At 53.2% G+C, this 12,373-nt stretch overlaps 2 protein-coding genes across 8 annotated transcripts; one reads left to right on the top strand and one right to left on the bottom strand.

Annotated features, from left to right (window-relative positions):
* Positions 1–663: 663 nt before the first annotated feature.
* Retreg2 (reticulophagy regulator family member 2) lies at positions 664–6,079 on the bottom strand. Of its 2 annotated transcripts, none has more exons than XM_063245534.1 (9): positions 5,682–6,079; positions 5,301–5,407; positions 4,412–4,442; positions 3,914–4,049; positions 3,587–3,692; positions 3,024–3,167; positions 2,790–2,884; positions 2,511–2,646; positions 664–2,312 (listed from the first exon to the last, which is right to left on the bottom strand). In XM_063245534.1, exons 1-9 carry the CDS (start codon positions 5,942–5,944, stop codon positions 1,675–1,677), a joined length of 1,656 nt encoding a protein of 551 aa, XP_063101604.1. In that variant the 5' UTR covers positions 5,945–6,079; the 3' UTR covers positions 664–1,674. The 2 variants fall into 2 exon arrangements, with proteins under 2 accessions (XP_063101604.1, XP_003464053.1); XM_003464005.5 differs by having other exon boundaries at positions 3,587–3,671; positions 5,682–6,078.
* A 74-nt stretch (positions 6,080–6,153) lies between these two features.
* Positions 6,154–11,902, top strand: Cnppd1 (cyclin Pas1/PHO80 domain containing 1). 6 transcript variants are annotated; one of them, XM_003464006.4, is made up of 9 exons: positions 6,154–6,332; positions 7,481–7,565; positions 7,996–8,104; positions 8,712–8,793; positions 9,070–9,190; positions 9,275–9,403; positions 9,919–9,980; positions 10,319–10,436; positions 10,657–11,902. In XM_003464006.4, the coding sequence occupies exons 2-9, from the start codon at positions 7,500–7,502 to the stop codon at positions 11,197–11,199; spliced, it is 1,230 nt and encodes a 409-aa protein (XP_003464054.1). In that variant the 5' UTR covers positions 6,154–6,332; positions 7,481–7,499; the 3' UTR covers positions 11,200–11,902. The 6 variants fall into 6 exon arrangements, with proteins under 6 accessions (XP_003464054.1, XP_063101633.1, XP_063101630.1 ...); XM_063245563.1 differs by having other exon boundaries at positions 6,225–6,332; positions 9,105–9,190; XM_063245560.1 differs by lacking the exon at positions 6,154–6,332 and adding an exon at positions 7,006–7,281 and having other exon boundaries at positions 9,105–9,190.
* Positions 11,903–12,373: the final 471 nt, after the last annotated feature.

Genomic DNA, 12,373 nt, shown 5'->3' with positions numbered 1-12,373 from the left:
GGTTCCTTCAATGACAGAGGACATAGCCTCGACTAACCCCTAGACTCTCTTAAGCAAATGTGAACCAAATAGAAAACTCACACTGAAGAGGTAGGACACGGAGGTCAATCTCAAGAGACAAAAGAGACAGGCAGTATAACCACATGGTACGAGAAACTTAAGGCTGAGGACCTGAATGTGTAACGGAGACCATATGCTCAGTTTGGGCTTCGCTTCTCACAAGGGGGAGGACTGCTCGGAGTCCACCATTCCTGAAGCTAAGTTACTGGACTGGTTCTCTACCATTCCTTCATTCAGGACCATCTTCCAGTTTGTGTCCCATCAATAGGCAGGGGCTGACAGTTCAAGTGGATTTGCTGAAGCCAAACTACCTGGGTTTGGATATTGTCTCCACCATTTACTGGGCCATGTTAATGTGTCTGTAAAATGGAACTGGATCTTAAAACTTGTGAGGGAAAAACATGTAAATATAAATCACCTGGAACATGGTCAAGCACATCTTAGGAACACTGTTTCTTTGCATGCTCTCTGGCCTGAAAAGTTCTAACACCTACATTGCTTACTTGGCCTGTCTGGTGTAGATAAATGGAGGCTGACTGCTAACAACATGGCAGAAGACAATTACTTAAACCCAAGTTTCTATTGAGTGGGAAGACAAGGTAGTTTCCTCCTGCATACACTTTATTCACACATGCTGTCTCACTAAACATACCACAGTCTCAGAAGGCAGCTGAGGGGCAGTTAGGGCTGGCAGGGCAATCCTTGCTTCTAGCCTTGCTCAAAAGCCAGGAGCAAGAGGGGGCGCGAGAGGCAAGGGTGAGGACGAGGCAGTGCGCAGGGCGTGGGAGGCAGCTCGAGTGAGGCAGGCAGGCACCAGTTCTAGCCAATTGACACTTTATTTTTCTACCTGACACTTGCACAGATGTTACTATCCATTTCCTGACCCTAGCAAGGGGCTCCGCCCACAACCCAAAGGAGCACGTTTCCTTCCTTGTCCCCATGACAGCACCCAGCGCAGGCACATGTGCCGTGGGACCTGTTCTCCTACACTGAGAAAGGGCTGAGCTTGTAAAAGGGTGTGGTGCAAGTTACCGAGGCTACAGTAACCTGTGTGGGGGCACTACTGGCCTGACCACCCACCACCAGGGGTTTATTCTTCCCAGATCAAGAGCTGCCCTAAAGCTTGGCCAGTGTATGTGGGAAGAAGCTGGCAAAGGGTATGGTTACGCTGCTATGGATAGGACATGGCAAGGAAATAAAGCCAAGAACACAGGACAGGAGAGGAAAATCATAAAGTGCCTCAACTAAACAACCAAGTGGGACATGAGGGCAGAGCAGCACAGGTCCCTGAGGATAGGAAGAAAAAGAAAGGGCTAGACCAGCAGGCTTGGGACACAGTGGAATGAGGAGAAAGATGAGGCGAGGAGGCAAGTGCAGGCTGTGGGAAGGACCTCCCCAGTCCTGTTCACATGGAAAATTATTTACAAACTCAAAACTAATCCTAGGCACAAGTGCTGCACCAGGCCCAGGACAGCAGGCAGAGGGTGGGCTGGCTACTGTCTGACAGCTGGCCTCCCCACCTGGTGCCCCTCCGGAGGGTGGCAGGGAAAGGAGGAGACAGTGACAGCTCTAGCTAGGAAGCCTTACTCTGCCTGCAGCTCCTTCTATCATGGCTCATGGTTCCACCACAGCCCCGGCCTCTTGGTCTGACTGTACCAGGGAATGGGTGTCTGGCCCCAGGGGAGGAGGAGGTGGAACATCAGGGGGCTTTGGGGGTGTCTCTAGTCCCAAGCCCAGCTCTGCATTCAGCTGCTCCAGTTCCCCCTGATCCAGCAACTCAAAGTCCTCAGTGGTGAGTGCCTCTTCTTCTTCAGGGGCAGGCAGGGGCTGGGGTGAGTCCTGGGGAATAGGTAGGGGGAGGGAGGAGGAGGGGGAAGGGAAGGGGACTGGGTCACTTTCGCCATGGCAACATGGGGGTGACAGGGAGCTGGGTGGAGCCGCAAGGTCACCACTCACTAACTCTGGACTCTGTGTCTCCACTGGTTCTCCAGGGGAGCACTCCACTCCATCCTGGGGGGTCCCTGCCCCATTGAAGTGTGTGTTCACAAAGTGCAGAGGAGACGAGAGCCGAAGCAAAGTTTCCTTGGCTGTCACATCTTCCTCTTCCTCCTCTGAGTCCAGGGCCTGCCTTGAGAGGGCCTGAGGGGGGCCTAGCAGGTCTTCAGGGGGTGCCAGCTCTGCCTCGTCTGCCTCCCCCAGCTCCCGGCCCAGGGCCTCCTCTGGCTCACTTGGTAGGCTCTGCTGGTCCAAATCTGCAGAAAGGACAAAGTTAGGAATGGGCCTGCTGCTCTGATGTGTCATAACAGCCACTCAGTTCAAGGATGAGAACTTAGATGTGACAGGTTTTAGGGCTAAGTCAGTTCCCTAGAGGAATAGGAAGTCAGGGAGCATAACCAGCACCCCACCAACAGGGAGCAGAAAGATCGGGATAGGTGAGGAGCTCCCCATACCTTCAGAGACATCTGTCAGTTGTGGAGTCGTGGCTCGAGATACAGAGAAGCCGCCACTCTCCAAGATCGAAGCTTCTTCATCTGACAACTCTGAATCAGTAATGGCCAAGGCCAGTGCTGTTTTTTTCACATCCACCTGCCGAAGAAACAGAAAGAACACAACGGGTAAAGCGGTAAGACCAACCTAGCTCCAAACCACCTAGCTCTACTCCTTTGAAATGAAGCACCTCTAAAACAGATCTCTGTGTACCCCCAACCCCCATCTCCCCTGAACCTCACCACTGGGGAGAAGCCAGCCAGCTCTGCCTCACTTTCACTCTCTGTCTCTGCCAGTGGCTCATCACCTCCTGGGGGTGTGTTCTTCCCTTGCCGCTCTAGAGGATAGCAATAAGGCAGTGACCAAACAAAGACACGGCCACGGAACTGGAGATTATCTAATGCCGGGGCACATCATGAGCAGTAAGCCAAGGCCCTCCCTCACTTTCCCTCTTTCAGGTTAAGAGAGGCCCTTACTCCTCTTGTCATGTTTGTGATGCAGGGCATCAGCTTCCGCCTTCATGCTGTAGTCCAGCTGCATGAGCAAGGGCTCAAGGCGCGTGTACATCCTCTGAATCAGCTCATGATAAACCACCAGGGGCCACAGCAGGATACTCAGCACTGTTGGTTAGAAAATCCACTTAGAGGGACTAGAGATTTAGCTCAGCGGCATAAGCGCCTGCCTTGCAAGCAGGCAGTCGTAAGTTCGATACCCGGTACCAAAGGAAAAAGACAAAAAAAAAAAAAAAATCCACTTAGAGCTCCCTATACAAATTTCCTAAGAGTTCTCATTTATCTGGCCCCTAAACACGAAGGGCTGAAGTCCTTTTCCGAGGCAACACTACCCTCTTCCCTCCTCCCATACCTACTGCCCTCCCATGGGCTGATTCTTCTGTTAGCAAGGGTGTTCTACAGCAGCCCTGGAGATCTCCACAAAAGGGTAACTGTGCAGGCAGATAGAACACAGGCCTCCCTCCAATCAGTCCAGGAAACAGGAAGAGCAGAGAGGTTTAGGAAGGGCAGGGCTAGACTCTACTCACAGACAATGTAGGAAATCATAATCCCTGGAACATAGTGTCCCAGCACTGCCAGCACAGCACACCCAGAGCAGACTCGAGCACAGAACTGCAGAGAACAGCACAAGGTCTATGAAAAAGTGGGTGGGGTTATATGCCTCATTCATTTAAGTAAAAAACTGCTTAGCTTAAGAAAAAATCGACATTTCCTCTAGGAATTCATTCTAATCAAGAAGATGCCTCACAGCTCCAGTACAGGAAGTATGCACTAGGTCCTGCTCACAACACTGCTCCCTCCAATCCTACAGGAACTGTGGCTCCAGAATCTGCTGTAGGAGCTAAGAAGCTTACCTGAGCTGGATTCTGCCTCTTGTACTGCAGCAGCTCTTGCAGGTGAATCTGGAAGGTGAGCCAGCTCTCAGCCAGGCATCTGCACAACTCGGGCACACTCAGCAGGTGCGGCCGGGCGCCTGACCCCGAACCCTCACTGGGGAGACACGACATGGCCCTGGAGGCCTCAGACACCAGCTTCCTAGGCACTCAAATTCCTCTGAGATTGCTGATCATGAATCTAAAATAGAAAACTCCACCTCCCACAGGAAGGCCATCCTGATCCTGCAAAGCAAAAGCCCAGGGCACCCAACCAACCCTCTGCCTCAAAACAAGCAGGTATATAAACACCTACATAGGAATTTAGCACCAAGAAGACTGTGGCTTGTGGCCAGTTCCTTCACTATGCTGGGACCTGTGCTACAGAAGCTGCATTTGTTGCCCCTCTTTGCACTGAAATTGCACCAGTAAGCAAAACTGGATTTGGGGAGCCATCCTCAAGAGATGGTTGATACTCACCTGTCAGAGTGTGGCTCCTCAGGGGATGATGCTACAGAGAGAGGAGAAAGACAAATTACTGAGTGGTAGGGGTACTGGGAGACACCCTGGAAGGCAGAAACAGTTGCTGCTCCTTTGCAGCCATACAGCACTTTCTTCAGACATCAACAGAAGTAACAGTACATGCCTTTTTTGTATGTGTTTCTTTTTTTTCTCTTTAGTACCTCAGACTGAACCCAGATAATTGTACTTTTTAAATTCTGAGACAGGATGTTGCTGAGTTGAGCAGGCTGGACTTAAACTTGCAATTTTCTTGCCCCAGCCTCTTCAACAGTTAGAACTACAAGTATGCACTAGTGTACCCAGCCTGCCTCCTCCTATTCGTGTTTATATCCCAAGTAATTCAGCCTTATCCCTACTTGCTCCAAACTGCACATTAACACATAGAAAACATGAACACTGAACTAATATGTGTAATTCTTACCATGATCAACACACTAACATAACCATATGACATGTATTGACTTATTTAGTCCTCACATCTCCATATACTACTTTTCCATCCACTGCTTTAGTTAAGAAAACTGAGGCAGACACTGAGAGGGTGTGTTTACAGGATCACACACACACACTCACAAACACAGATATACACATGGAAAGTGTTGCAGAGTAAGGCACGGAACCTAAGTAATCTGGTTGCAGACTTCTCGGTCTTGCCCAACTGACACATGAACATTCAATTTGGAAAACCAATTCTGGTTTTAGTCAATTTCTTAAAACAGCGGAGTGGGGTGGGGAGTGGGCTCGGAGGCAAGTGGACTCCTCTACATTCCTCTCACTGTTCAACCCCACTCACTGAGGTCAAGCACAAAGAGCACAAGGGGTGCTTGCTGAATGAAGAAAGACTCACCTGAGACATCGGGGAGGAAGCGAGGCTGCCAGAGATCCAGCAAAAAATAGGCCAAAATTGAGATGCTGAGAAGGAAGATTGGCCGGAAAGACGATGAAGACAGTAGCCTTCGGGAGAAACAGGAATCTCAGCAGAAAGTGGGTGCAAGGCCCCTTGCGTGCATCGCAAAAGCGCTCACTAATGCGGGATCAGCACCTTCAGGCCTAACTCTCCACGCGGAAATAAGAGGAATTGAGCACCCTGAGGGCAAGTCAAAACCTAGAGGATGGATTTTTCCTACAGGCCAAGTGACAGCCCAGAAAGAGAACCCCAGAGCCCCGCTCCACCCGCCCCCGCTCTCCCCGCGTTGACCGGCCCCGCCCCCTCCTCCGCGGCCGTTACCAGAAGAGGCCGTTGATCGCGGCCGCCGTGACCAGGCTGTGCAGTGGCTTCTCCCAAACCAGCAGCCGCTGAGCCGCCGCCAGCACCGCCTCCCAGCCGCGAAGCCGCAGCCACAGCGTCGTGGCCAGGCGGCCCACCGCCTCTGCCGTGGCCGCCTCGTCCTCCGCCTCGCCGGTGGTCTCACCCATGCCGAGACTCAGGCCCAGCCCCAGGCCCAGCCCCGCACCCCCACTCGAGCCGGTGTTACCACCGCCACTCGCCATAGCCCCGCCGCAGCCGCCGCCCGAGCCCGCAAGGAGCCAGGGCTGCGCGGCCGCCGCCGGGGGCGCTTCAGGCGGAAGGGGGCGCACGCCAAGGAGTGCTGGGGCTGCGGGCGCGCGTCATGTGACGGTGCAGCGCTGAGCTCGTCACGTGACGCGGCCTAACAGCCCGGATGCGGCGGCTCGCGCTTGCGCGTAGGGAGCTGCGTGACCCTGGACGTACGCGTTTGCGTGTTTTGGATTGTTGGAGTCGTGACGCTGGGCCAGGTTTTGCGCGTTCAGCTTCGTTTCTCACGGTGCTTATAATGGGGTAGCTACGGAGCCTGGGCTGGCTCGTGTTCCCGGTGTGACCGCGACGGAAGGGGCAGGAAGTGGCCTTCTGGTGCCCCAGGTGGGACCTACAGCTGTACTATGAGGGCGTCGGCCGTCGCATTACTCAACCTCGACCCACTGGTCCTCCTGGCTCCTGTCCCTTCGCGTGTAAACAGACACCCGCGCGTGTCTGGCGGACTCGAAAACAGCTTCACCCATTTAGAAAAGTTGCTTCTTCTTTTTCCGTACATCGTCTTCGCGCCTCCACGCATAGGCGCCACCCCAGTCCTCTATAATGTGAGATTGGTGGCGGGAAGTGAGTTGGAAGACAAAACCTTGTTTAAATGCTGTTCTCTCTGGGGGCCGCGCGGGGTGGCGCATGACAGTAACCCAAACACTCAGCTGGTTTAGGAGGATCACTCTGAGTTCTACGCCAGCCTGAACTGCACAGTGTGACTCAGTCCAAAAGAAATTCTCAGATGATCCAAGGGACACGATAACATGTTCGGCCGCTTCATATTCCCTTGAGGTTATTTACTTGTTGCAGCGATCCGGCAAAACACAGTATATATTGAATGTGATTTAGCATGTCAAGCTCCTAAAAAATAGTGAAAAGTTTCCCTTCCACTTGGTTCACAGTTTTCCCACTGGTAAATTTCCGACGCCTTACGTTCACTGCTAACTGGTCATTTTCCCTTAAAAAAAAAAACACACAAAAACTAGGAGTAACTTGCTGTGCTCCCTCCTCCTTTTATTCATATTAGCATCTACACCAATTCCAAGAGGTCTGCCCAGCTCGTTCGCGCTCCGAGTGGCGCGTTCCCCTAGGAGCTGTCCCCGTTTCTCAGATGAGGCCCCTGGGGCTCGGCTCAGTGGCTCAGTGAGGCTTGGAGTTAGGTGCCGCCCTTCCCAGACCGGGTCGGGCGGGGGACACTTCCTGCGGGCGACACGCCCGCGGCTTGTAAACGCGGGGTGGACGCGGCGCGGGCACAGCACAAGCCTGGCCGCCGGTGTCCCCACTTGGCGAGGTGAGAGCGACGCTTGGTGCCCTGGGCGGAACAGGAAGACGCGCCCGCCTCGCGGCCCCGCCTGCCGCAGCCGGCGCGAGGGGAGGGGGCTGCGAGGGAGGCGGCCTGCGGCGGGGAGGCAGGCGGGCAGGTGGGCCGGAGGGCGGGGACGGCCCCGTGAGCCCCTTACCACTCCGTCCCTTAACCTCCACCTTCGCAGGACTGTGGCAGGCGGCGCGATGGACTTGGCCGGGCTTCTGGACGAAGAAGGCACCTTCTCCCTCACTGGCTTTCAAGACTTCACGGTGAGCGCGCAGCCCCCTGCTTACCCTAACGCCCGCGCCTAGCCGCTGCACTCCCTCCCGGCCCAAGAAAGGTAGCTGGCTCGCTTGATGGTCTTGCCCTGGCCTGGGCACCAGCCGCTGAAACAACATCTACTTGAGGCCTGGGCTCCTTAGGCCCTGAAGCAGAACCGCGGGGTGTAGGGAGGGAGGTAGGGCTGACAATAGTGGGGCTCATTTAGGAGACCCTCTCCAGGAAGCCCTTAGTGGGAGCCACATATCTTTTTCCCCACGTGGAAGAAGCTGCCGAAGCTGCCATGGGCAAACAATCCGGAGAACTCTGAGCTGGGTGGGGCTCGGGCCCCTGGCAGTCGCAGCCTCCAGCCAGGAGCCTGGATCTCCATCATACCCTTCCCTGCCCTTCACCCTCTACTACCCCTCTACCATGTTTCAGTTCCTCCCAGGACACCAGAAACTGAGTGCCCGGATCAGAAAGCGACTGTACTATGGCTGGGACTGGGAGGCCGACTGCAGCCTGGAGGAACTCTCCAGCCCCGTGGCAGGTTAGGCGGTGTTGTGCAACTGGGCAAATTAGAAACTTAAGAATGGGGTCACCCATATATGCCTCCAGGGTTGCCTTCTGAACTGTATTGCCTCTTCATAGTTAGCTTATTGTACTTGGTTCAAGAATGCAGGTTGTGTTTCACATTGGCTTAGCTCTCTTGAGCAAATCTCATGAACTGGTATGAGAGTTGTTTGTTTTTGTGGTGTGGGCTTTGAACCCAGGGCCTGCCTCATACATGGTAGGCAAGTAATCTATCACTGAGTTACATCTCCAGCTCTGTTTTGATTGGTATTCCAGAAATTTTAATTTTTCTAAGAATATTCATTGTATGATTTTCAAGTAAACAAGGCATGTTTACTTTTGATAGTGACAGTAAAAGACAAAAGTGGATACTTTCAAGCGACAAGGAAATAAATCTTCCTGCTGGAAAGAGCTGATATTTAAATTTGGAATGGGCTTTTGGCTTGGCTTGGGAGAATTTGATCTCTGTTTTGTTACTATGGACCTGTCCTTAGATAATCAGACCTGAGTCTTTGCTGGTAGCGCTTGGAGACCTTGGGGGTTGGGAGGAGCCTTGCTTCACTCTGCTGTCCTGTCCTCTGCAGACATTGCTGTGGAACTGCTCCAGAAGGCAGCCCCCAGCCCTATTCGCCGGCTCCAAAAGAAATACGTGGCTCATGTGTCCAGGTGAGCCTGGAATTGAGGGGATAGGATGAGAGTTTGGGCCCTAGAGTGGACAGGACTGGCTCTCTCTAAAGAGAAGACAGAGAGAAAGGGGGAGGGGAGGAGAATGTGAAAGGGCTAAGACTTGATACATATACATACACTTGATACATGTATTCATTATATGTCACAAACATACACTAAAATTATAAGGAGAAGATACAAACAAGGTGAACATTGCAAGAGCTGTGAAAGCTAAAGGACTCTTGGGTTTAATTATGGAACCTTTCCACCTCCCAGAGAAGCATGCATTTCCCCCTGTGCTATGATGCTAGCTCTGGTGTACATTGAACGGCTCCGGCACCGAAACCCAGATTACCTGCAGCACGTGTCCTCTTCCGACTTGTTCCTGATCTCCATGGTAAGGCAGCCCCTCCCCTCTTCTCCCTAGTGAGCCAGGAGCCTGATGTGAGTTCTACCAGTACCCTTTTTGGTTCCTCTGCAGATGGTGGCCAGCAAGTACCTCTATGATGAAGGGGAGGAAGAGGAAGTCTTCAATGATGAATGGGGAGCTGCTGGGGGTGTGGCTGTGCCTACTCTCAATGCCTTGGAGAGGGGCTTCCTGAGTGCCATGGTGAATAGCTGTCCTCTGTCTTGTTCTGTTTCCCTGCTTCATCTTTACCTTCCTTTGATCCTTAGTCTCCCTCAGCCTTCTGTTGTTTCCTCATTTCCCTTCCTGTGTATCCTCCTATGCCTTTTTGTTGTGGCTTCCCTGCCTATCCTTTTAGGACTAACTGCTGGGAGGTGAGGCCAGGAGTGGAGCACTTCCTCTCCTCCTGTGTTCCCACAGGGTTTCACAGGCACTGAGTATTTCCTGCCAAACTTTCTCTACCCCTATGCTCTGGGCTCTTTTTGGACATGGGCCATTCTCAGGATTATTTTCTCCCCTTGCCCTGATGGAGGGTGTGATATGAAACCAGGTAGGTGCTGATTATTTGACTTAATACACAGAAGCTTGTGGGATAGTATCTGACATGTAGTGAGTGCCAGGCATCAGTCGTGGAGGTTGTGGTCGCCGCTGTGGCTCTGTTCTCAGGTGACTGTGGCACACATCTGAGTGGCGTTTGGTCTCTTCTCTCTTACTCACAGGACTGGCGTCTCTACACTGAGCCTCGTGAGATCTTTGAGGTACTGAGCTGGCTGGAGAGCTGGTACGTTCTAGGAATCAAGAAGAAGAGCTCTAGGAATTTAGAGGCTGAGGCCTAGCTTATAGGAGCAAGAGATAAGGGTATGTGTGATTGGGGGGAGGGAGGACACAAGAAGGAAAATTACTCAAGGTGGTGGCACCCAAGCCCATCCACCTGCTGTCCTTTGGGAGGGTGGGAGCAGTTGATTTAAAATATAGATAGCGGTTTCAGGCTCAGTTTCTAGCCCGAGAACTTGGACACTTCAAGTTCCCCAGTGCTTTCTGCAGGGTGCCAAGGGATGTGAGGTGCCCCTGAGCTGGCAGCAGGAGAGCTGCAGTTTCCCACCGCCTCTCTCCCTGTAGTGTGGCTGAGCAGCAGGGACGACGGCGGGGCTGGTACACCTACACAGATCTGTGTGTGCTGCTGGAGCAGCCGGCCTGGCAGCTGGCCTTGGGCTCCCTCTGCCAGAGACTGGTAAAGGTGAGGATTTGGAAAGGAGAGAGGGCTTGAGTGGGCTGGCGTGGGGGATGGGAGAGCATAAAGCAGTACTGAAAGACTCAGTACATGGAATTTGAGAGCAGATGGGTGGAGGAGGCACAGGGGGGCAGCAGAGAGCTGGAGATGAGGTTTCTGGAGATAAGGTGGGGTGTGCGTTTTTTAAAGCCAGTTAGCACTGCTTTCTTAATTTTCTCTCCTGCAGCTGTCCTGCCTGTTAGCCATGGCATACATGAGCAGTGTGGCCCTGGCTGTGGCATCGGTGGCTGTAATACACCAGTCCTTAGGGCTGTCCTGCAGCCCCTCACCTGGTCCTCCCGACCTTGGCCTGGCCTCTAAGGGTCTTTTGGAGCCCTGTATTCCTTCTTCAGTACCACAGTGCCTGATGTCTTCTAACATCTCCAGCTGCGTGGAAGGTGACGCAGGGCTGCGTTCACTCTGGGACAGTCTTCTGGCCTCGCTGACTCCCCCACCATTGCCTCCTCCAGAGCCCCCTTCCCTGCCCTCTCTTTTACATAAGTGCCCCCTTTGTCAGAAGCTCCAGAGAGACCCCCCAACCTGCCGAGCCTGTCACCACCTCAACTATACGGTACCCCCTGGGCCTCCCAGCCCCTGGTACCACACCCATGGCCTGGCTCCAACTTGGCCCTTGGGCCTGGTGGCCCCTCCGCTTCCCCAGCCCCAGCAGTGTTCCCTTTTCAGCGTGATGGAGCTGGCTCGCCTCAAGTCATTCATTTTCCCAGGCTAGGGAGGACCCCAAGGTATGCAGTGAGAGAGGATTTGGGAGTCTCTGAGAACCTGAAAGAGGGAAGCTTGATTTAGATCCTTGCTGTCTCTCTGGGTCCTTGGCTGGTCCCTGTCCTCCTGGGTAAGCGCTTAAGGGGTTGTGGGGCAGAAAGGCTGAAGGTCATTTGCTCTCCTAGATCTCAGTGGCCAGCTGCTTGGCCAGGGGAGTGATGGTGCCAGGAAAAGCTTCACTGGGTGAAAGGGGTCACAGATGACAGGAAACGCCCCATCCCTCTTTGCGCAGGGCTCTTCTAGACTTTTGCTTTTGACTTTCCTAGGATGGAAGGGTAAAAATGGAAGGTGGGGAGTGGTAAGGTAAAGGGAGGAAGTAAACAATAGTGATACAGTCCTGTGTGATGTCTGAGGCAAGAGGACCAGGGAGTGACAGGGCTCGGTGGGAGCTGCTGAGGGAAAGCAGGGTGAAGCAGGAAAGCTTTTCTATACCTATCCCATGGCTGCAGTCTTAGTGGAGCCAAGGGCTGACTTCTGGGACCTTCGACCTCGGCCTTTTGTCTTCCAGCCTTCTTAATATCCTGCTCCAAGGCTTCCCTGTCTTCTGGTTCCTCTTTGGGTATTCTCTTCCCAGGCCTTTCTGGCCACCGCTTTGTATCTGAGTTTTTCATGCTTTTGTAGAACTAAGATTTCAATAAACAGTTTCAGTTGCATGGCCTCGACTTTTCCTTCTTGTGGCAGCCCTTGAAGAGCTTTCCTCCTTACATCTGCCTTCCAAGCCTCCCCGCTTTCTCATCCTGTTGTCTTGTAAGCCTTTCTCTGAGCCCCACTTTAGAACCTCCCAGTCATTCAATAGTCATAGTTCCCATTTCGAACTTCCCCTTGGCCCTATTCCCAGCACCTTGGGCCCTGGCACTGCTCAGCTTGGGTTGCCACAGGACCCAAATGGTGACTTTTCCATGCCTGGGGGTGGCCTTGTTTGTTGTGTTTTCTGGGTGAGCATTTTCTATGGGGCCAAACCACATATCCATAGTGCTCTGAAACACCTTCAACACGAGCCCAGAGGATCCCTCTCTGCTGACCTCCCCAGACTGACGCCCAGCAGTGCTGTCATGCTCGAAAGAACACTTAAGCCAAGTCCTTACTGCAAGAATGGACTAGGCTGCCTCCCCTGGACGCTGGAG

Source organism: Cavia porcellus, unplaced genomic scaffold (genome assembly GCF_034190915.1).
Source record: "Cavia porcellus strain 051 isolate PalLab524CR breed Dunkin Hartley unplaced genomic scaffold, mCavPor4.1 scaffold_1, whole genome shotgun sequence".
Lineage (NCBI taxonomy): Eukaryota > Metazoa > Chordata > Mammalia > Rodentia > Caviidae > Cavia > Cavia porcellus.
This window is presented reverse-complemented; position numbering and strand designations above follow the sequence as displayed.